Source organism: Somniosus microcephalus, chromosome 5, assembly GCF_052327205.1.
Source record: "Somniosus microcephalus isolate GS21.2 chromosome 5, FLI_Smic_1.0, whole genome shotgun sequence".
NCBI classification, from domain to species: domain Eukaryota; kingdom Metazoa; phylum Chordata; class Chondrichthyes; order Squaliformes; family Somniosidae; genus Somniosus; species Somniosus microcephalus.
Window position 1 is genome coordinate 2,920,064 of NC_140991.1, and position 24,788 is coordinate 2,944,851.

General features: G+C 50.3%; 1 protein-coding gene across 1 annotated transcript in view; it reads left to right on the top strand.

Moving 5' to 3' along the window:
* Positions 1-24,788, top strand: part of macf1b (microtubule actin crosslinking factor 1b) — a 565,261-nt gene that overhangs the window by 131,556 nt on the left and 408,917 nt on the right. Inside the window, exon 10 of the mRNA XM_085987168.1 lies at positions 18,742-18,960. Coding sequence (XP_085843294.1) covers positions 18,742-18,960 — 219 coding nt within the window. The remainder of the gene's footprint in view (positions 1-18,741; positions 18,961-24,788) is intronic.

Genomic DNA, 24,788 nt, shown 5'->3' on the forward strand with positions numbered 1-24,788 from the left:
CAGTGTAGAGGGAGCTTTACTCTGTATCTAACTCGTGCTGTACCTGCCCTGGGAGTGTTTGATGGGACAGTGTAGAGGGAGCTTTACTCTGTATCTAACTCGTGCTGTACCTGCCCTGGGAGTGTTTGATGGGACAGTGTAGAGGGAGATTTACTCTGTATCTAACCCGTGCTGTACCTGCCCTGGGAGTGTTTGATGGGACAGTGTAGAGGGAGCTTTACTCTGTATCTAACTCGTGCTGTACCTGCCCTGGGAGTGTTTGATGGGACAGTGTAGAGGGAGCTTTACTCTGTATCTAACTCGTGCTGTACCTGCCCTGGGAGTGTTTGATGGGACAGTGTAGAGGGAGCTTTACTCTGTATCTAACTCGTGCTGTACCTGCCCTGGGAGTGTTTGATGGGACAGTGTAGAGGGAGATTTACTCTGTATCTAACCCGTGCTGTACCTGCCCTGGGAGTGTTTGATGGGACAGTGTAGAGGGAGCTTTACTCTGTATCAATCCCATGCTGTACCTGCCCTGGGAGTGTTTGATGTGACAGTGTAGAGGGAGCTTTACTCTGTATCTAACCCGTGCTGTACCTGCCCTGGGAGTGTTTGATGGGACAGTGTAGAGGGAGATTTACTCTGTATCAAACCCATGCTGTACCTGCCCTGGGAGTGTGTGATGGGACAGTGTAGAGGGAGCTTTACTCTGTATCTAACCCGTGCTGTACCTGCCCTGGGAGTGTTTGATGGGACAGTGTAGAGGGAGCTTTACTCTGTATCTAACCCGTGCTGTACCTGCCCTGAGAGTGTTTGATGGGACAGTGTAGAGGGAGCTTTACTCTGTATCTAACCCGTGCTGTACCTGGCCTGGGAGTGTTTGATGGGACAGTGTAGAGGGAGCTTTACTCTGTATCTAACCCGTGCTGTACCTGCCCTGGGAGTGGTTGATGGGACAGTGTAGAGGGAGCTTTACTCTGTATCTAACCCGTGCTGTACCTGCCCTGGGAGTGTTTGATGGGACAATGTAGAGGGAGCTTTACTCTGTATCTAACCCGTGCTGTACCTGGCCTGGGAGTGTTTGATGGGACAGTGTAGAGGGAGCTTTACTCTGTATCTAACCCGTGCTGTACCTGCCCTGGGAGTGTTTGATGGGACAGTGTAGAGGGAGATTTACTCTGTATCTAACCCGTGCTGTACCTGCCCTGGGAGTGTTTGATGGGACAGTGTAGAGGGAGCTTCACTCTGTATCTAACCCGTGCTGTACCTGCCCCGGGAGTGGTTGATGGGACAGTGTAGAGGGAGCTTTACTCTGTATCTAACCCGTGCTGTACCTGCCCTGGGAGTGTTTGATGGGACAATGTAGAGGGAGCTTTACTCTGTATCTAACCCGTGCTGTACCTGCCCCGGGAGTGGTTGATGGGACAGTGTAGAGGGAGCTTTACTCTGTATCTAACCCGTGCTGTACCTGCCCTGGCAGTGTTTGATGGGACAGTGTAGAGGGAGATTTACTCTGTATCTAACCCGTGCTGTACCTGCCCTGGGAGTGTTTGATGGGACAATGTAGAGGGAGCTTTACTCTGTATCTAACCCGTGCTGTACCTGCCCCGGGAGTGGCTGATGGGACAGTGTAGAGGGAGCTTTACTCTGTATCTAACCCGTGCTGTACCTGCCCTGGCAGTGTTTGATGGGACAGTGTAGAGGGAGATTTACTCTGTATCTAACCCGTGCTGTACCTGCCCTGGGAGTGTTTGATGGGACAGTGTAGAGGGAGCTTTACTCTGTATCTAAACCGTGCTGTACCTGCCCTGGGAGTGTTTGATGGGACAGTGTAGATGGAGCTTTACTCTGTATCTAACCCGTGCTGTACCTGCCCTGGGAGTGTTTGATGGGACAGTGTAGAGGGAGCTTTACTCTGTATCTAACTCGTGCTGTACCTGCCCTGGGAGTGTTTGATGGGACAGTGTAGAGGGAGCTTTACTCTGTATCTAACTCGTGCTGTACCTGCCCTGGGAGTGTTTGATGGGACAGTGTAGAGGGAGCTTTACTCTGTATCTAACTCGTGCTGCACCTGCCCTGGGAGTGTTTGATGGGACAGTGTAGAGGGAGCTTTACTCTGTATCTAACCCGTGCTGTACCTGCCCTGGGAGTGTTTGATGGGACAGTGTAGAGGGAGCTTTACTCTGTATCAATCCCATGCTGTACCTGCCCTGGGAGTGTTTGATGTGACAGTGTAGAGGGAGCTTTACTCTGTATCTAACCCGTGCTGTACCTGCCCTGGGAGTGTTTGATGGGACAGTGTAGAGGGAGATTTACTCTGTATCAAACCCATGCTGTACCTGGCCTGGGAGTGTTTGATGGGACAGTGTAGAGGGAGCTTTACTCTGAATCTAACCCGTGCTGTACCTGCCCTGAGAGTGTTTGATGGGACAGTGTAGAGGGAGCTTTACTCTGTATCTAACCCGTGCTGTACCTGGCCTGGGAGTGTTTGATGGGACAGTGTAGAGGGAGCTTTACTCTGTATCTAACCCGTGCTGTACCTGCCCTGGGAGTGTTTGATGGGACAGTGTAGAGGGAGATTTACTCTGTATCTAACCCGTGCTGTACCTGCCCTGGGAGTGTTTGATGGGACAGTGCAGAGGGAGCTTCACTCTGTATCTAACCCGTGCTGTACCTGCCCCGGGAGTGGTTGATGGGACAGTGTAGAGGGAGCTTTACTCTGTATCTAACCCGTGCTGTACCTGCCCTGGGAGTGTTTGATGGGACAATGTAGAGGGAGCTTTACTCTGTATCTAACCCGTGCTGTACCTGCCCCGGGAGGCATTTAAACTAGTATGGCAGGGGGCTAGAGACCTATGTAGTGAAATAGAGGAAAGTGAAAGGCAGACAGAAATAAATGGTAAAAGGGTGAGGAACAAAAAACGAAGGGCCAAACTAATTCATAAAAATTGTGAGCATAAAAAAAGCCTGAGGGTTTTATACCTTAATGCGAGAAGCATCAGGAACAAGGTAGATGAATTAGCTGTGGAAATAGAGGTTAATAATTATGATCTAATTGGGATTACGGAAACATGGTTGCAGGGTGAGCAGGGCTGGGAGCTTAACATACAGGGGTATTCAGTATTTAGGAAGGATCGACAAAAAAGAAAGGGAGGAGGGGTAGCATTGCTAGTAAAAGAGGGGATAAATGCAATTGAAAGGAAGGATATTAACTCAGTTAATACAGAATCTATATGGGTGGAGCTAAGAAATAGCGAGGGGCGAAAAACATTAATAGGAGTGGTATATAGGCCTCCAAATAGTAAAATAGAGGTTAGGGAGGGCATCACGAGGGAAATTAGAGAAGCGTGCAATAAGAGCACAGCTGTCATCATAGGTGACTTTAACTTACATATAGATTGGACTAGCCTAATCAGTAAAAATAATGAGGAGGAGGAATTCCTTGAGTGTTTAAGGGATGGTTATCTGGATCAATATGTCGAGGAACCAACTCGGGAACAGGCTATATTGGACTGGGTACTGTGCAATGAGAAGGGACTAATCAGTAATCTTGTTGTACGGGGACCCTTGGGTCAGAGCGATCATAACATGATCGATTTCTCACTCGAAATGGAGAGCGAAGAAATTGACTCAGAGACTAAGGTCCTGAATTTAAACAAGGGGAATTATGATGCCATGAGACGGGAACTGAGTAGGTCTGATTGGACAACGTTCCTGGGAGGACTGGAGGTAGATAAACAATGGCAAACATTTAAAGATAGAATGACAAAATTGCAAAAATTGTTTATACCAATCTGGCATAAAAGGAAATCTAAAAAGGTGACTCAACCGTGGATAACAGGGGAAATTAGAGACAGCATAAAATCCAAAGATAGGGCGTATAAAATAGCCAAAAAAAGCGCCAGAGCGGAAGATTGGGAACAGTTTAAGATAGAGCAAAGGAGGGCAAAGGGCATAATCAAGAGGGGCAAAATAGCTTACGAAAACAAGCTGGCGGAAAATATAAAAACTAACTCCAAAAGCTTTTATAAGTATATCAAAAGGAAAAGACTGGTGAAAACCAAAGTTGGTCCATTGCAGTCAGATACGGGGGAATATATAATGGGAAATAAGGAAATGGCAGATCAACTAAATGCATACTTTGGGTCAGTCTTTACGAAGGAAGACACAAAAAACCTCCCTGGGATATCGGGAAAAATAGGGACATTGGCAAAGGAGGAACTGACGCAAATCAATATCTCTAAGGATATGGTGTTAAGGAAGCTAAAGGGATTGAAGGTGGACAAATCCCCAGGGCCTGATAACATGCATCCTAGGGTACTGAAGGAGGTGGCCCTAGAGATAGCGGATGCACTAAGGATGATTTTTCAGAATTCATTAGACTCGGGAACAGTGCCGATGGATTGGAGGGTAGCTAACGTTACCCCACTATTCAAAAAGGGGGGTAGGGAAAAAGCAGGTAATTACAGACCTGTAAGCCTTACATCAGTTGTGGGCAAAATGCTGGAGTCCATCATTAAGGATGAAATAGCGGAGCACTTAGCAAATGGGGACAGGATAGGACAGAGTCAACATGGATTTACAAAGGGTAAATCGTGCTTGACTAATCTATTGGAATTTTTTGAGGGAGTAACTGGTAGAATAGATGGGGGAGAGCCAGTAGATGTGGTGTACCTGGACTTCCAAAAGGCCTTCGATAAGGTCCCACATAAAAGATTAGCATGGAAAATTGAGGCTCATGGGATAAAGGGGAAAGTTTTGGCGTGGATAGGGAACTGGCTGTCAGATAGAAAACAGAGAGTTGGAATAAACGGCTCATTTTCTGAATGGCAGGCAGTAACAAGTGGGGTACCACAGGGATCTGTCCTGGGCCCCCAGCTGTTCACAATTTACATTAATGACCTGGATCAGGGAGTCGGATGCAGCATTTCCAAATTTGCAGACGACACTAAACTAGGAGGGGGGGTGGGCTCAGAGGAAGAGACCAGGAAGCTCCAGAGCGATTTGGACAGACTGGGCGATTGGGCGGATAAATGGCAGATGCACTATAATGTGGACAAGTGCGAAGTTATCCACCTTGGGTGCAGGAACGGGAGGGCAAATTATTATTTAAATGGCAATAGATTGGGAGAGGGGGAAGTACAGAGAGACCTGGGTGTTCTTGTACACCAGTCACTGAAGGCGAGCATGCAGGTGCAACAGGCGGTCAAGAAGGCAAACGGTATGCTGGCCTTCATAGCAAAAGGGTTAGAATACAGGAACAGGGATACCTTGCTGCAGCTGTACAGGGCACTGGTGAGACCACACCTCGAGTACTGTGTACAGTTTTGGTCGCCTCATCTGAGGAAGGATGTTCTTGCCATGGAGGGGGTGCAGCGGCGATTCACCAGGCTGATACCAGGAATGGCGGGAATGACCTATGAGGAGAGACTATGTAGTTTAGGGATGTACACACTGGAGTTTAGAAGATTGAGAGGGGACCTCATAGAAGTGTATAAAATTCTGACAGGTCTAGACAGACTGGATGCAGAAGGAATGTTTCCCTTGGCGGGTGAGAACAGAACTAGAGGACATAATTTAAGGATAAGGGCTAAACCATTTAGGACAGAGATGAGGGGGAATTTCTTCACTCAGAGAGTGGTGAACCTGTGGAACTCATTGCCACAGAGGGCAGTGTATGCCAGCTCATTAAATATATTTAAGAGGGAATTAGATATATTTCTACGGGCAAAAGGGGTTAAGGGTTACGGAGAGAAGGCGGGGACGGGATACTGAATTAAAGGATCAGCCATGATCTCATTAAATGGCGGAGCAGGCACGAAGGGCCGAATGGCCTACTCCTGCTCCTATCTTCTATGTATCTATGTATCTATGTATCTATGGGAGTGGTTGATGGGACAGTGTAGAGGGAGCTTTACTCTGTATCTAACCCGTGCTGTACCTGCCCTGGCAGTGTTTGATGGGACAGTGTAGAGGGAGATTTACTCTGTATCTAACCCGTGCTGTACCTGCCCTGGGAGTGTTTGATGGGACAGTGTAGAGGGAGCTTCACTCTGCATCTAACCCGTGCTGTACCTGCCCTGGGAGTGTTTGATGGGACAGTGTAGATGGAGCTTTACTCTGTATCGAGCCCGTGCTGTACCTGCCCTGGGAGTGTTTGATGGGACAGTGTAGAGGGAGATTTACTCTGTATCTAACCCGTGCTGTACCTGCCCTGGGAGTGTTTGATTGGACAGTGTAGAGGGAGCTTTACTCTGTATCTAACCCGTGCTGTACCTGCCCTGGGAGTGTTTGATGGGACAGTGTAGAGAAGGCTTTACTTTGTATCTAACCCGTGCTGTACCTGCCCCGGCAGTGTTTGATGGGACAGTGTAGAGGGAGCTTTACTCTGTATCTAACCCGTGCTGTACCTGCCCTGGGAGTGTCTGATGGGAAAGTGTAGAGGGAGCTTTACTCTGTATCTAACCCGAGCTGTACCTGCCCTGGGAGTGTTTGATGGGGACAGTGTAGAGGGAGCTTTACTCTGTATCTAACCCGTGCTGTACCTGCCCTGGGAGTGTTTGATGGGACAGTGTAGAGGGAGCTTTACTCTGTATCTAACCCCGTGCTGTACCTGCCCTGGGAGTGTTTGATGGGGACAGTGTAGAGGGAGCTTTACTCTGTATCCTGTATCTAACCCGTGCTGTACCTGCCCTGGGAGTGTCTGGTGGGACAGTGTAGAGGGAGCATTACTCTGTATCTAAACCGTGCTGTTCCTGCCCTGGGAGTGTTTGATGGGACAGTGTAGAGGGAGCTTTACTCTGTATCTAACCCGTGCTGTACCTGCCCTGGGAGGGTTTGATGGGACAGTGTAGAGAGAGCTTTACTCTGTATCTAACCCATGCTGTACCTGCCCTGGGAGTGTTTGATGTGACAGTGTAGAAGGAGCTTTACTCTGTATCTAACCCATGCTGTACCTGCCCTGGGAGGGTTTGATGGGTGTGGTAAACCACTGTTATACCTGCCTGTGTGGGTGTTTGTATTCCACTGTGTACATGTCTGTACATGCCTCGGCTGACTCCTCCCACGAGTCCAGGTATACAGGTGACTGCTCCACAGTCCCTCTGTATTCTGGACTGGTCGACCACTCGAGGCACATCTTCATTCTCTTGTTAAAAAAAGCCTGTTAGTTACCCGCTTAACCTCAGTCTTTTGAGTAATTAATAGCGCATCAATTTTATTAACAAGATTTTTTATAATGGAGACGATCCTCACACCAGCATGCCTGGACTTAGACCATCGGGAGGCGGACGCCTCCACCAAGTTTGCTCACTGGCTTAGGTGCTTTGAAAGATTCCTGATCGCCTCCGCTGCAACGGTCAAATCGGATGAGGACAAACTGGATGTCCTGACCTCCAAAGTGAACCACTGAGCGTACTCGGTCATCCAAGACGCGACCTCGTACACGGCTGCTCTCAAGCTCTTCAAGGACCAGTACACGCGCCCAGTGAACGAGGTGTACGCCAGGCACCTCCTGGGGAGTCATAAACAACAACCTGGGGAATCGACCGAGGAATACCTTCAGGCACTGTCTGTGCTTGGCCGGGCCTGTGGTTGTAAGGATGTAAAGGCCGCCGTGTACACAGAGGAACTTATCCGGGACGCTTTTGTAGCGGGCCACAGGTCCAATTACACCCGACAGCGACTGTTGGAGCAGAGTGACCTCGACCTCAACAAGGCCTCTGAACTCGCACTATCATTGGACGCAGCCTACCGGGGCATGGATGCCTACTCCTCTGCACCGTGGACGCCGCGGGGAACGACAGCCTGGGACACGGTAGGACCGTCTCATAGCACCGTGCCACCCCAGCCACATCCCAGCAACGGCCCAACTACCGCAGCAGTGTCCCAAGGCCAGAAATGCTACTTCTGTGGCCAGGCCAAACACCCCAGAGCGCGCTGCCCAGCGAAAAATGTGATCTGCTCGGGCTGCGGGAAGAAGGGACACTACGCCAGCGTCTACAGGGCAAAAGCCACCCCGAACCCCAGCAGCGCCGTGTGTGGGCCGTGCGGGCCGCCATCTTGGGCCTCCCCAGCCATGTGCGAACCACCGGAACAGCAGCCATTTTGGACGCCTCCAGCCACATGGGGATCATGGACGCCGCCATCTTGGATGCCAGCCGGGACGCAGCAGGCCCCCAACACCGCCTCATCTGATACCCGCAGCGACACACCGACCCCTACGCTGGCCTCCGTTACGCTGGACAAAGCGAGACCGCACCAACTGGCCCGGTCCACAATGGACATTAAGGTAAATGGTCACGAAACAACCTGCCTTTTTGACTCTGGGAGCACGGAGAGCTTCATCCACCCCGACACGGTGCGGCGTTGCTCTCTCCCAGTCCTGCCTGCGCACCAGCGGATTTCTATGGCCTCCGAGTCCCAGTCGGCGGACATTGGCGGCTACTGCGTGGTGACACTCTTAGTAGACGGGACTGTGTACGATAATTTTAAACTTCTGGTCCTGCCCCACCTCTGCGCTGCCGTTCTACTGGGGTTAGATTTTCAGTGCCACCTTAAAAGTGTTACGATGGCGTACGGTGGACCCCTCCCCCCACTCACAGTCCGCAGCCAGCAGCTTCCAAATTGCCCGCCGCGCACCAGGTGCAACCTCTCCACACTCAGAGTCACCCCCCCCCCACTGTTTGCTAACCTCACCCCCGACTGTAAGCCCATCGCCACAAAGAGCAGGCGATACAGTGTCGGGGCACAGGGTTTTCATTAAAACCGAAGTGGAGCGGCTCCTGAAGGAGGGGATTATTGAGGGCAGCACCAGCCCCTGGCGAGCCCAGGTTGTGGTCGTTAAGACCGGCAAGAAGCAGCGCCTGGTCATCGACTACAGCCAGACAATAAATCGCTACACCCTGCTGGACGCTTACCCACTCCCCCGCATAGCTGATATGGTCAACCAGATCGCGCAGTACCGCGTCTTCTCCACCATTGACCTGAAATCAGCGTACCACCAGCTCCCTATCCGCCCTGAGGACCGCCAGTATACTGCCTTTGAGGCAAACGGCCGCCTCTATCACTTCCTTAGGGTTCCCTTTGGCGTCACCAATGGGGTCTCCGTCTTCCAAAGGGAGATGGACTGGATGGTCTGTAAGGATTTCGGGGGTTTCTTTTAAACTGGTTTAAGGTAATCTACCTGGCCAGCAGTCTTTTTGCTGCTGCACTCTAAACCAATTTCGCTACCCCTCCTTTAGTTCTGAGCGGAGGAACTTATAATTAATGATATTAAAACGGAACACGTGGTTTGGATGAGAGAAAATTATCAAGCTTTATTAACTAAAAGAAACTACATCACAATATCAAACTATCCCACACGAACACAGTAAAATTGTAAAACACTATATCAAGGGGGTACACACGGCAAAAACGAGGGGTACAATGGCTACAATGTATTTAAACAATCTTAGCAATTCCCTTAAAATCACCATCCCCCCTTAACTCCTGCTAGGTTGCCTTGTTGAGAGTCAGAAAATCTCTGCTCACATGGTCCAGCGAAGAGAGAGAGAGAGAGAGAGAGAGAGAGAGCTCACCTTATCGTCCCAGGAAGTCAAGCGAAAGAGCTGGCTTCAGCATCTATCTTTATACCTGGTGAGCCCCTCATATCCTGCCTTGCAGGCTGTGTGCAAAATTTCCCTGTGATAGGCTAACTCAAAGTGGTTAGATTGAGTTAATGTGATTTTCAGAGCTCCCTGTGCTGAAACAAAAGGAAGATACATCTGCTCTATAGTCCAGTACTGGGTGATTGGAAACCCATTTAAAGTTAACGCTTCCCATTCAAGGTGCAAACGTCTCTTCTGCAGTTTCAGGTGTATCTAAACAAATGCTAATAGCATTCAGTTGCTTTGGAAACAAAGCATTGTCCTTGTCTTCGGCCATGTGGTGACAGCCATTTTATCCCTGGAAATTTAAAGCACATCGCTCAGGGATCCTTTAATCAAAAACATGAATCTTCAGAACTGTAAATTATTGCAAATTCTTACAGGTCGATCAAAATGCGTTGCAGGCCACTTTCCCATATCTGGACAATGTGACCATCTGCGGCCATGACTTGCAGGACCATGACGTAAACCTCGAAAAATTCCTTTGCACCGCCCAACTCCTGAACCTGACGTATAACAAGGAGAAGTGCATATTCCGCACAACCCGCCTCGCCATCCTTGGCTGTGTTGTGGAACACGGAGTCATTGGTCCCGACCCCGACCGGATGCGTCCCCTTATGGAACTCCCACTGCCCCACTGCCTCAAGGCCCTGAAGAGATGCCTAGGGTTTTTCTCCTATTACGCCCAGTGGGTCCCCTACTATGCGGACAAGGCCCGTCCGCTGATCAAGTCCACCTCTTTTCCCTTGACGGCAGAGGCCCGCTTAGCCTTCCACCGTATCAAGGAAGACATTGCCAAAGCCACCATGCGCGCAGTGGACGAATCCATCCCCTTCCAGGTGGAAAGCGACGCGTCCGACTTTGCCCTGGCCGCTACCCTTAATCAGGCGGGGAGACCCGTGGCCTTCTTTTCACGAACCCTCCAGGGCCCGGAGACCAGACACTCCGCTGTTGAGAAGGAGGCCCAGGCTATTGTGGAGGCTATGCGTCATTGGAGGCACTACCTGGCCGGAAAACGATTTACCCTGCTCACTGACCAGCGTTCAGTCGCTTTTATGTTTAACAACAAGCAGAGGGGCAAAATCAAAAACGACAAGATCTTGAGGTGGAGAATCGAACTTTCCACCTACAATTACGAGATCTTGTACCGGCCCGGGAAGCTCAATGAACCCCCGGATGCTCTATCGCGTGGCACCTGCGCCAGCGCGCAGATCGATAGACTGCAGGCCCTCCACAATGACCTCTGCCACCCGGGGGTCACCAGGTTCTTCCACTTCATCAAGGCCCGCAACCTGCCTTACTCCATTGAGGAGGTCAGGACCATGACCAGGAACTGCCAAGTCTGCGCTGAGTGCAAACCGCACTTTTATAGACCAGACAGGGTCCACCTGATAAAAGCCACTCGCCCCTTCGAGCGCCTGAGCGTTGATTTTAAAGGGCCTCTCCCCTCCTCCGACCGCAATGTGTACTTCCTCAACATTATTGATGAGTACTCCCGTTTCCCGTTCGCCATCCCCTGCCCGGACATGACCAGTGCCACGGTCATTAAATGTCTGAATGACCTCTTCACCCTGTTCGGTTTCCCCAGCTATATCCATAGCGACCGGGGCTCATCGTTTATGAGCGACGAACTCCGCCAGTACCTGCTCGCTAGGGGTATTGCCACAAGCAGGACCACCAGTTACAACCCCCGGGGGAACGGACAGGTGGAAAGAGAGAATGCGACAGTTTGGAAGGCCACCCTGCTAGCCTTAAAGTCTAGGGGCCTTCCGACCTCCTGCTGGCAGGATGTGCTCCCCGATGCGCTCCACTCTATTCGGTCACTGCTCTGCACTGCCACTAACGCCACCCCTCATGAGAAAACGTTTGTCTTCCCAAGGAAGTCCACATCGGGGACATCGCTACCGCCACGGCTGACGTCCCCAGGGCCGGTCCTACTGAGAAGACACGTGAGGACCCATAAAATGGACCCCCTGGTCGAGAGGGTCGACCTCCTCCACGCCAACCCTCAGTATGCTTACATTGCGTACCCGGACGGGCGGGAGGACACAGTCTCCATACGAGACCTCGCACCCTCGGGGGCCCCAGTAACCCACTACCCACTACCACCCCCCCCCACGATCCAATATCCAACCCCAGCAGACGGCACGCCTGGGCCCCGCGACCCGCTCGACACCCACGAGGACTACACACCAGTGCCCCAGCCTACGCGGGACTCGACGCCGGAAACTTCACTACCCCTGCCGTCGCCACGTCGATCACAGCGGCAGACAAGACCTCCGGAGAGACTCCAATACACAAACTTTTAATACACTTCACCCCGCCGGACTCATTTTTAAACAAGGGGTGAATGTGGTAAACCACTGTTATACCTGCCTGTGTGGGTGTTTGTATTCCACTGTGTACATGTCTGTACATGCCTCGCTGACTCCTCCCACGAGTCCAGGTATAAAGGTGACTGCTCCACAGTCCCTCTGTATTCTGGACTGGTCGACCACTCGAGGCACACCTTCATTCTCTTGTTAATAAAAGCCTGTTAGTTACTCGCTTAACCTCAGTCTTTTGAGTAATTAATAGCGCATCAATGGGACAGTGTAGAAGGAGCTTTACTCTGTATCTAACCCGTGCTGTACCTGCCCTGGGAGTGTTTGATGGGACAGTGTAGAGGGAGCTTTACTCTGTATCTAACTCGTGCTGTACCTGCCCTGGGAGTGTTTGATGGGACAATGTAGATGGAGCTTTACTCTGTATCTAACCCGTGCTGTACCTGCCCCGGGAGTGTTTGATGGGACAGTGTAGAGGGAGCTTTACTCTGTATCTAACCCGTGCTGTACCTGCCCTGGGAGTGTTTGATGGGACAGTGTAGAGGGAGCTTTACTCTGTATCTAACCCCGTGCTGTACTTGCCCTGGGGAGTGTTTGATGGGGCAGTGTAGAGAGAGCTTTACTCTGTATCTAACCCATGCTGCACCTGCCCTGGGAGTGTTTGATGGGACAGTGTAGAGGGAGATTTACTCTGTATCTAACCCGTGCTGTACCTGCCCTGGGAGTGTTTGATGGGACAGTGTAGAGGGAGCTTTACTCTGTATCTAACCTGTGCTCTCTCTCTGGGCGAACTCTCCCTATTCCCCCATCACCCCCCGTGCTCTCTCTCTGGGCGAACTCTCCTCTCAGTCCCCATTCCCCCATCGCCCCCCGTGCTCTCTCTCTGGGCGAACTCTCCTCTCAGTCCCCAATCCCCCATCGCCCCCCGTGCTCTCTCTCTGGGCGAACTCTCCTCTCAGTCCCCAATCCCCCATCGCCCCCCGTGCTCTCTCTCTGAGCGAGATCTCCCCTCAGTCCCATTCGGGAGTGCGGGCAGCGAAAGAGTGCTTATCTAGAGTTTGGGAAGTGTGAGTTTGAGTTGTGGCATAAGATTAATTAATTAGATTATTAAGATAAGTTAAGCAATTTAAGATAATTTAAGTTAAGGGAAAATTTATTGTTTAAAAGTCAAACAGCAGGGGTTAATTGGGCAGGAAGAAAAACAGTTAAAAAAATCGGTAAAAAACCAGAGTGTAATTAATTGAATAGGGGACACTGATTGGCTGCTGAAAGTTTAAAAGGCCAGTGCGAGCGCGGGCAGCGCAAGAGTGCTTATCTAGAGTTTGGTAAGTGTGAGAGTTCGGGCAAGTGGGGAGTGAGGGGCTGTTTTTGTCTTTCTTTTTAAAACCTTTATAAGTTCACAGAATCACAGAAACCCCACAGTGCAGATAGAGGCCATTTCGGCCCATCGAGCCTGCACTGACACATATCCCACCCGATCCCCGTAACTCAGAAATAAACGCAAGTTGACGCTGTTGTCGGGCTGACCACGGTTCGGCGGTCTTGGCCATAGTGAACGTTAGGGGCTTATGGTCTACGAAAGCAGTAAAAGAACGTCCTTCCAGCAAGAACTGGAAATGGCGGATGGCCAGGAAAAGAGCTAGCAACTCCCGGTCGAAGGTACTGCATTTCCGCTCGTTGCGCCCTAGTTGACGGCTGAAGAACGCCAGCGGTTGCCACGTACCATGGACCCACTGTTCTTGCACTGCGCCGATGGCGTAGTCTGACGCGTCGGTGGTGAGGGCGATGGTGGCACCTGGTAGCGGGTGCGCCAGCATGGTTGCGTTGGCGAGGGCGCCTTTTGTTTCAACAAATGCCCGATCCATGTCGACTGTCCAGCTAACCGGATCCTTGCCAGACTTGCCCTTGAGGGCCTCATACAGGGGCTGCATGAGCAGAGCTACCTTGGGCACAAAGCGGTGATAAAAATTTACCATCCCGAGGAACTCCTGCAGGGCCTTGATGGTCTGTGGGTGCGGAAAGGACGTCACCGCCTCCACCTTTGTTTGCAAAGGCACTGCTCCCTCTGGTGTAATGCGATGCCCCAGGAAATCCATGTACGGTAGACCAAACTGACACTTGGCCGGATTGAGAATCAGGCCGTGTAGGCTGAGGTGACGAAAAAGGGTGCGCAGGTGCGTGACGTGTTCCTCCTTGCTCCGACTGGCCACGAGGATGTCGTCTAAATAGACGAAAATGAAGTCGAGGTCCCGCAGCACAGAGTCCATGAGACGCTGGGAGGCCTGGGCAGCGTTCTTCAAACCAAAAGGCATCCTCAGAAATTCAAACAGCCCGAATGGGGTGATGACTGCAGTCTTCTGCACATCCTGCAGGTGTACCGGGACCTGGTGGTAGCCTCGGACCAAATCCACCTTTGAAAAAATGGTGTTCCTAGCCAAATGGGCAGAGAAATCCTGAATGTGGGGGATCGGGTATCGATCAGGAGTGATAGCATCGTTAAGCCGTTGACAGTCGCCGCATGGCCGCCATCCGCCACCAGGTTTCGGTCCAATGCGGAGAGGCGAAGACCAGGGACTATTGGACCGGCGAATTATTCCCAGGCGTTCCATCGTAGTGAACTCCGTCTTCGCGACCACCAGTTTGCCGGGTTTGAGGCACCGGGCCCGCGCGTGGCCCGGGGGGCCGGTGGTGGTGATGTGGTGTTCAACACCATGCTTTGTGGCTGTAGAGGAGAACGTGGGCCTGGTCAGGTCCGGAAATTCTCTGAGCAGGCGAGCGACATCGTCCGGAGTTGGGAAAGCGCAGGAGACGGTGTGCGACATGGTGTTGCCCCGGTGACAGGGATGGAGTTAAACGTGGCCGCGTTGACCAGCTGCCGGTTCCGCACATCGGCCAGGAGGCCATTGGCGCACAGGAAATCCGCGCCGAGGATGGATTGTGAAACCCTGGCTGTAACAAATTCCCAAACAAATCGCTGGCCGCCGAAGCACACCTGGACCCGCTGTTTGCCGAAGGTCCGGATAGCTCCGCCATTAGCCGCCTCGAGTGAGATACCGTGCCTCCCAGATTGAACATCCAGAGCTAACGCGGGAATAATGCTGCACTGTGCACCGGTGTCGCACAGGAATCGCCGACCAGAGATGGAATCGGTGATGAACAACAGCTTGCCAGAATTCCCGATGGCCATCGCAGCCGCAGGGCACCCGTCAGACCCGCTCTTCCTTCGCCAGGGTTGCAGTGGATGTTTTTTTTGGGGAGAGAAGCTGCAGGGAGGGCGGCAACATCTGGCTTTCGTGCCAAACCGCGCGTGGTGGAAGCACAGCCCCGCAGACTGAGGGGCTGGGGCAGAGTCCGTGGGGGATGGGCGCCTCGTGGCAGCGCAGAATTGCTGCGTCACCGCGAAAATCTTATCCGCTTCAGCAGCAAGCGCTGCGCAGTCTGTGACTTCGGACCGGGCCAGGGCAGCCTGGACTTGCTCTGGTAGCTGACTGAGGAATAGCTCCCTGAAGAGGAAGCATTGCGGTTCGGAGCCAAGGAGCGTGAGCATTTGGCTCATGAGTTCAGATGGCTTGGAGTCCCCGAGGCCAGGCGCAGCCAGCTGTCAGCGGGCGCACTCTGACTTCGTGAGCCCGAAGACCTGTAATAACCGCGCCTTGATCGCTTCATACTTGCTGTCGTCCGGGGGGGTTTTCGAGCAGGCTGACGATCCGCGAGGCAGTGGCACTGTCAAGTGCGGAGACCACGTAAAAGTAACGGGTCTGATCCGCAACGATGTTCCGTCGCGCAAACTGGGCTTCGATCTGGACGAACCACGAGGTCACTTGTTGCTCCCAGAATTGGAGTAGCTTCAATGCAATGGCGTTTGTTTCCATGCTGCGTTCCTTCTGCGAAAACTGTTCGCAAAAGTCGGGGTCACCAATGTAGGAATGTTTAGTTCCTATCAAGAGACTGAGGTCGACTCAGGTGATCAACAAATGATGTTTAATTTAAAACAAACTGAGTTTAACAAACCAATACACGAGAACTACGAAAACAGGTCTAGTCAGTTCGGAGGCTCCACGAGGACTGCCTGGTGGTCCCGTGGTTGGCGTCATGATGTCATCATGTTTTTCCCGCCGGTGGGGATCACGTGTTGAATGACGTGACAGCATCACGTTTGCCCACGCTCTTAAAGGGACCGCGCTCTGTACATGCAAACAGTAAAAACAAAGATACAGACTCAGGCTGTAGCTAACATATTGTTAAAGGGAATTATATACAGTTGGTCGGAGTCCCTTAGTGGCTCCGCCACAACACCCTTATTTAAGAAGGGAAGTAGACAAAAAGCTGGAAACTATAGACCAGTTAGCCTAACATCTGTGGTTGGTAAAATGTTGGAGTCCATTATTAAGGAAACAGTAACAGAGCATTTGGATAAACATAATTTAATAGGACAGAGTCAGCATGGTTTTATGAAGGGGAAGTCATGTTTGACAAATTTGCTCGAATTCTTTGAGGACGTAACATACAGGGTGGATAAAGGGGAACCAGTGGATGTAGTGTATTTGGACTTCCAAAAGGCATTTGACAAGGTGCCACACAAAAGAATACTGATCAAGATAAAAAATCACAGGATTGGGGGTAATATACTGGCATGGGTGGAAGATTGGCTATCTAACAGAAAACAAAGAGTTGGGATAAATGGTTCGTTCTTGGGCTGGCAATCAGTAACTAGTGGTGTTCCACAGGGGTCAGTGCTGGGACCCCAACTCTTTACAATCTATATTAACTATTTGGAGGAAGGGACCGAGTGCAACATATCCAAGTTTGCCGACGATACAAAGATGGGAGGGAAAGCAGTGAGTGAGGAGGACATAAAAAACCTGCAAAAGGGCACAGACAGGCTAAGTGAGTGGGCAGAGATTTGGCAGGTGGAATATAATATTGGAAAGTGTGAGGTTATGCACTTTGGCAGAAAAAAAATCAAAGAGCAAGTTATTATCTAAATGGAGAGAAACTGCAAAGTGCTGCAGTACAAAGGGATCTGGGGGTCCTGGTGCATGAAACACACAAAGTTAGTATGCAGGTGCAGCAGGTGATCAGGAAGGCCAATGGAATCTTGGCTTTTATTGCAAGGGGGATGGAGTATAAAAACAGGGAAGTCTTGCTGCAGTTATACAGGGTATTGGTGAGGCCACACCTGGAATACTGCGTGCAGTTTTGGTTTCCATATTTAAGAAAAGATATACTTGCTCTTGAGGCGGTTCAGAGAAGGTTCACTCGGTTGATTCCGGAGATGAGGGGGTTGACATATGAGGAAAGGTTGAGTAGGTTGGGCTTCTACTGATTGGAGTTCAGAAGAATGAGAGGCGATCTTATCGAAACATATAAGGTTGTGAGGGGGCTTGATCGGGTGGATGCGGAGAGGATATTTCCACTGATGGGTGAGACTAGAACTAGGGGGCATAATCTTAGAATAAGGGGCTGCCCTTTCAAAACTGAGATGAGGAGAAACTTCTTCACTCAGAGGGCAGTAAATCTATGGAATTTGCTACCCCAGAGAGCTGTGGGAGCTGCAACATTAAATAGATTTATAACGGAGATAGACAGTTTCCTAGCCGATAAGGGAATTAGGGGTTACGGGGAGAGGGCAGGGAAGTGGACGTGAGTCTAGGTTTGGATCAGCCATGATCCTATTGAATGGTGGAGCAGGCCTGAGGGGCCGTATGGCCTACTCCTGCTCCTACTTCTTATGTTCTTACGTTCATTCCCCCATCGCCCCCCGTGCTCTCTCTCTGAGCGAGCTCTCCCCTCAGTCCCATTCCCCATTCCCCCATCGCCCCCCGTGCTCTCTCTCTGAGCGAACTCTCCCCTCAGTCCCCATTCCTCCATCGCCCCCCATGCTCTCTCTCTGAGCGAACTCTCACCTCAGCCCCATTCCCCCATCGCCCCCCGTGCTCTCTCTCTGAGCGAACTCTCACCTCAGCCCCCATTCCCCCATCGCCCCCCGTGCTCTCTCTCTGAGCGAACTCTCACCTCAGTCCCCATTCCCCCATCGCCCCCCATGCTCTCTCTCTGAGCGAACTCTCACCTCAGCCCCCATTCCCCCATCGCCCCCCGTGCTCTCTCTCTGACTGAGCTCTCCCCTCAGTCCCCATTCCCCCATCGCCCCCTGTGCTCTCTCTCTGAGCAAACTCCCCTCAGTCCCCATTCCCCCATCGCCCCCCGTGCTCTCTCATTGACTGAGCTCTCCCCTCAGTCCCATTCCCCATTCCCCCATCGCCCCCCGTGCTCTCTCTCTGACCGAGCTCTCCCCTCAGTCCCATTCCCCCATCGCCCCCTGTGCTCTCCCTCTGAGCGAACTTCCCTCTGTCCCATTCCCCATTCCCCCATCGCCCCCTGTGCTCTCTCTCTGAGCGAGCTCTCCCCTCAGTCCCCATTCCCCATTCCCCCATCGCCCCCTGTGCTCTCTCTCTGGGTGAGCTCTCCCCTCAGTCCCCATTCCCCCGTCGCCCCCTGTGCTCTCTCATTGACTGAGCTCTCCCCTCAGTCCCATTCCCCATTCCCCCATCGCCCCCTGTGCTCTCTCTCTGGGCGAGCTCTCCCCTCAGTCCCATTCCCCATTCCCCTATCGCCCCCTGTGCTCTCTCTCTGAGCGAGCTCTCCCCTCAGTCCCATTCCCCATTCCCCCATCGCCCCCCGTGCTCTCTCTCTGACCGAGCTCCCCTCTCTGGGTGTGGCCTCTTGCTGTGCAGCAGATGTCGAATGCCTCTCTCCTCATTTCCCCGAATCCTGCCGTGTGTTGACAGGCCCTGCTGAGATCGTTGCGGGATCGATGCCAGGCTCTCAGTTTGCAGAACGCGGGGATCCTGGTGGATTTAGATGGAGCCAGTTCACTGCTCTCTCAGTTTGATGAAACCGATGCGGAACTCAGCATCTGGCTGCAAGAAACTCAATCACTGCTGTCACAGCTCAGCCCGGTCACGATCAACCAACAGGCGCTCAATCATCAGCAGGACATTGCACAGGTACGGGATCAGGCAAGGGGAAAAGGGAAACGGGTCCTGGTAATGGGAAAGGGCTACAGCAGTGTGTGTGTGTGAGTGTGATTTGTACAACGGTGTGCGAGTGTGATTTGTACAGCAGTGTGCAAGTGTGATTTGTACAGCAGTGTGTGTGAGTGTGATTTGTACAGCAGTGTGCGAGTGTGATTTGTACAGCAGTGTGTGCGAGTGTGATTTGTACAACAGTGTGCGAGTGCGAATTGTACAGCAGTGTGTGTGAGTGTGATTTGTGCAGCAGTGTGTGAGAGTGTGATTTGTACAGCAGTGTGTGCGAGTGTGAATTGTACAGCAGTGTGCGAGTGTGATTTGTACAGCAGTGAGTGTGATTTGTACAGCAATGTGTGTGAGTGTGATTTGTACAGCAGTGTGCGAGTGTGATTTGTACAGCAGTGTGTGCAAGTGTGATTTGTACAGCAGTGTGCGAGTGTGATTTGTACAGCAGTGTGTGATTTGTACAGCAGCATGTGCGAGTGTGATTTGTACAGCAGTGAGTGTGATTTGTACAGCAGTGAGTGTGATTTGTACAGCAGTGTGTGTGTGATTTGTACAGCAGCATACGAGAGTGTGATTTGTACAGCAGTGTGCGAGTGTGATTTGTACAGCAGTGTGCGAGTGTGATTTGTACAGCAGTGTGCGAGTGTGATTTGTACAGCAGTGTGCGAGTGTGATTTGTACAGCAGTGTGCGAGTGTGATTTGTACAGCAGTGTGCGAGTGTGATTTGTACAGCAGTGTGCGAGTGTGATTTGTACAGCAGTGTGCGAGTGTGATTTGTACAGCAGTGTGCGAGTGTGATTTGTACAGCAGTGTGCGAGTGTGATTTGTACAGCAGTGTGCGATTTCTACAGCAGTGTGTGCGAGTGTGATTTGTACAGCAGTGTGCGAGTGTGATTTGTACAGCAGTGTGTGAGTGTGATTTGTACAGCAGTGTATGCGAGTGTGATTGTACAGCAGTTTGAGTATGATTTGTACAGCAGTGTGCGAGTGTGATTTGCACAGCAGTGTGCGAGTGTGATTTGTACAGCAGTGTGCGAGTGTGATTTGTACAGCAGTGTGCGAGTGTGATTTGTACAGCTGTGTGCGAGAGTGTGATTTCTACAGCAGTGTGTGCGAGTGTGATTTGTACAGCAGTGTGCGAGTGTGATTTGTAGAGCAGTGTGTGAGTATGATTTGTACAGCAGTGTGCGAGTGTGATTTGCACAGCAGTGTGCGAGTGTGATTTGTACAGCAGTGTGCGAGTGTGATTTGGAGAGCAGTGTGTGTGTGTGATTTGTACAGCAGTGTGATTTGTACAGCAGTGTGTGATTTGCACAGCAGTGTGTGTGATTTGTACAGCAGTGTGTGCGAGTGTGATTTGTACAGCAGTGAGTGTGATTTGTACAGCAGTGAGTGTGATTTGTACAGCAGTGAGTGTGATTTGTACAGCAGTGTGAGAGTGATTTGTACAGCAGTGTGTGTGTGATTTGTACAGCAGTGTGTGCGAGTGTGATTTGTGCAGCAGTGTGTGTGTGATTTGTACAGCAGTGTGTGCGATTTGTACAGCAGTGTGTGCGAGTGTGATTTGTACAGCAGTGTGTGCGAGTGTGATTTGTACAGCAGTGTGTGTGAGTGATTTGTACAGCAGTGTGTGTGCGATTTGTACAGCAGTGTGTGTGTGATTTGCACAGCAGTGTGCGAGAGTGATTTGTACAGCAGTGTGTGCGAGTGTGATTTGTACAGCAGTGTGTGTGATTTGTACAACAGTGTGCGAGAGTGTTTTGAACAGCAGTGTGCGAGTGTGATTTGTACAGCAGTGTGTGTGTGATTTGTACAGCAGTGTGCGAGTGTGATTTTTACAGCAGTGTGTGTGTGATTTGTACAGCAGTGTGTGAGTGTGATTTGTACAGCAGTGTGTGAGTGTGATTTGTACAACAGTGTGCGAGTGTTTTGAACAGCAGTGTGTGAGTGTGATTTTTACAGCAGTGTGTGTGATTTGTACAGCAGTGTGCGAGTGCGATTTGTACAGCAGTGTGTGCGAGTGTGATTTGTAGAGCAGTGTGTGCGAGTGTGATTTGTACAGCAGTGTGTGTGATTTGTACAGCAGTGTGTGTGATTTGTACAGCAGTGTGTGATTTGTACAGCAGTGTGTGATTTGTACAGCAGTGTGTGTGATTTGTACAGCAGTGTGTGCGAGTGTGATTTGTACAGCAGTGAGTGTGATTTGTACAGCAGTGAGTGTGATTTGTACAGCAGAGTGTGATTTGTACAGCAGTGTGCGAGAGTGTTTTGAACAGCAGTGTGTGAGTGTGATTTGTACTGCAGTGTGCGAGTGCGATTTGTACAGTAGTGTGTGCGAGTGTGATTTGTACAGCAGTGTGTGTGATTTGTACAGCGGTGTGTGTGTGATTTGTACAGCAGCATACGAGAGTGTGATTTGTACAGCAGTGTGTGCGAGTGTGATTTGTACAGCAGTGTGCGAGTGTGATTTGTACAGCAGTGTGTGTGATTTGTACAGCAGTGTGCGTGATTTGTACAGCAGTGTGTGTATGAGATTTGTACAGCAGTGTGTGTATGATTTGTAGAGCAGTGTGTGTGTGATTTGTACAGCAGTGTGTGCGAGTGTGATTTGTACAGCAGTGAGTGTGATTTGTACAGCAGTGTGTGTATGATTTGTAGAGCAGTGTGTGTATGATTTGTACAGCAGTGTGTGTGTGATTTGTACAGCAGTGTGCGAGTGTGATTTGTACAGCAGTGTGCGAGTGTGATTTGTACAGCAGTGTGTGCGAGTGTGATTTGTACAGCAGTGTGTGTGTGATTTGTACAGCAGTGTGTGTGAGAGTGATTTGTACAGCAGTGTGAGAGTGATTTGTACAGCAGTGTGTGTGTGATTTGTACAGCAGTGTGCGAGTGTGATTTGTATAGCAGTGTGTGTGTGATTGGTACAGCAGTGAGTGTGAGTGTGATTTGTACAGCAGTGTATGCGAGTGTGATTTGTACAGCAGTGTGTGTGAGATTTGTACAGCAGTGTGTGTGAGATTTGTACAACAGTGTGTGTGATTTGTACAGCTGTGAGTGTGATTTGTACAGCAGTGTGCGAGTGTGATTTGTACAGCAGTGTGCGAGTGTGATTTGTACAGCAGTGTGCGAGTGCGATTTGTACAGCAGTGTGTGCGAGTGTGATTTGTACAGCAGTGTGTGCGAGTGTGATTTGTACAGCAGTGTGCGAGTGCGATTTGTACAGCAGTTTGTGCGAGTGTGATTTGTACAGCAGTGTGTGATTGTGATTTGTACAGCAGTGTGTGTATGATTTGTAGAGCAGTGTGCGCGAGTGTGATTTGTACAGCAGTGTGCGAGTGTGATTTGTACAGCAGTGTGTGCGAGTATGATTTGTACAGCAGTGTGTGTGAGTGTGATTTGTACAGCAGTGTGTGTATGATTTGTAGAGCAGTGTTTGCGAGTGTGATTTGTACAGCCGTGAGTGTGATTTGTACAGCAGTGAGTGTGAGTGTGATTTGTTCAGCAGTGTATGCGAGTGCGATTTGTACAGCAGTGTGTGTGAGATTTGTGCAACAGTGTGTGAGTGTGATTTGTACAGCAGTGTGTGTGTGATTTGTACAGCAGTGTGTGTGAGATTTGTGCAACAGTGTGCGAGTGTGCTTTGTACAGCAGTGCGAGTGTGCTTTGTACAGCAGTGTGCTTTGTACAGCAGTGTGCGAGTGTGATTTGTACAGCAGTGTGTGTGTGATTTGTACAGCAGTGTGTGTGTGATTTGTACAGCAGTGTGTGCGAGTGTGATTTGTACAGCAGTGATTGTGATTTGTACAGCAGTGTGCGAGTGTGATTTGTACAGCAGTGTGCGTGTGATTTGTACAGCAGTGTGTGTGTGATTTGTACAGCAGTGTGCGAGTGTGATTTGTACAGCAGTGAGTGTGATTTGTACAGCAGTGTGCGCGAGTGTGATTTGTACAGCAGTGATTGTGATTTGTACAGCAGTGTGTGTGTGATTTGTACAGCAGTGTGAGTGTGATTTGTACAGTAGTGTGTTTGATTTGTACAGCAGTGTGTGCGAGTGTGATTTGTACAGCAGTGAGTGTGATTTGTACAGCAGTGAGTGTGATTTGTACAGCAGTGTGCAAGTGTGATTTGTACAGCAGTGTGTGTGAGATTTGTACAGCAGTGTGTGTGAGATTTGTACAAGTGTGTGTGATTTGTACAGCAGTGAGTGTGATTTGTACAGCAGTGTGCGAGTGTGATTTGTACAGCAGTGTGTGAGTGTGATTTGTACAGCAGTGTGCGAGTGTGATTTGTACAGCAGTGTGCGAGTGTGATTTGTACAGCAGTGTGAGTGATTTTGACAGCAGTGTGTGATTTGTACAGCAGAGTGCGAGTGTGATTTGTACAGCAGTGTGAGAGTGTGATTTGTACAGCAGTGTGTGCGAGTGTGATTTGTAGAGCAGTGTGTGTGATTGTGATTTGTACAGCAGTGTGTGTGTGATTTGTACAGCAGTGAGTGTGATTTGTACAGCAGTGTATGTGATTTGTACAGCAGTGAGTGTGATTTGTACAGCAGAGAGTGTGATTTGTACAGCAGTGAGTGTGATTTGTACAGCAGTGAGTGTGATTTGTACAGCAGTGTGTGTGATTTGTACAGTAGTGTGTGTGTGATTTGTACAGCAGTGTGTGTGATTTGTACAGCAGTGTGCGAGTGTGCTTTGTACAGCAGTGTGCGAGTGTGCTTTGTACAGCAGTGTGCGAGTGTGATTTGCACAGCAGTGTGTGCGAGTGTGATTTGTACAGCAGTGTGTGTGTGATTTGTACAGCAGTGTGCGAGTGTGATTTGTACAGCAGTGTGCAAGTGTGATTTGTACAGCAGTGTGTGCGAGTGTGATTTGTACAGCAGTGTGTGTGAGATTTGTACAAGTGTGTGTGATTTGTACAGCAGAGAGTGTGATTTGTACAGCAGTGTGCGAGTGTGATTTGTACAGCAGTGTGTGAGTGTGATTTGTACAGCAGTGTGCGAGTGTGATTTGTACAGCAGTGTGTGTGTGTGTGATTTGTACAGCAGTGTGTGTGATTTGTACAACAGTGTGCGAGTGTGATTTGTACAGCAGTGTGTGAGTGATTTTTACAGCAGTGTGTGATTTGTACAGCAGAGTGCAAGTGTGATTTGTACAGCAGTGTGAGAGTGTGATTTGTACAGCAGTGTGTGCGAGTGTGATTTGTAGAGCAGTGTGTGTGATTGTGATTTGTACAGCAGTGTGTGTGATTTGTACAACAGTGAGTGTGATTTGTACAGCAGTGTATGTGATTTGTACAGCAGTGTGTGTGATTTGTACAGCAGTGTGTGTGATTTGTACAGCAGTGTGTGTGAGTGTGATTTGTACAGCAGTGTGTGATTTGTACAACAGTGAGTGTGATTTGTACAGCAGTGTGTGTGATTTGTACAGCAGTGAGTGTGATTTGTACAGCAGTGTGTGTGATTTGTACAGCAGTGTGCGAGTGTGCTTTGTACAGCAGTGTGCGAGTGTGCTTTGTACAGCAGTGTGCGAGTGTGATTTGCACAGCAGTGTGTGCGAGTGTGATTTGTACAGCAGTGTGTGTGTGATTTGTACAGCAGTGTGCGAGTGTGATTTGTACAGCAGTGTGAGAGTGTGATTTGTACAGCAGTTTGTGCAAGTGTGATTTGTACAGCAATGTGTGCGAGTGTGATTTGTACAGCAGTGTGCGAGTGCGATTTGTACAGCAGTGTGTGCGAGTGTGATTTGTACAGCAGTGAGTGTGATTTGTGCAGCAGTGTGCGAGTGCGATTTGTACA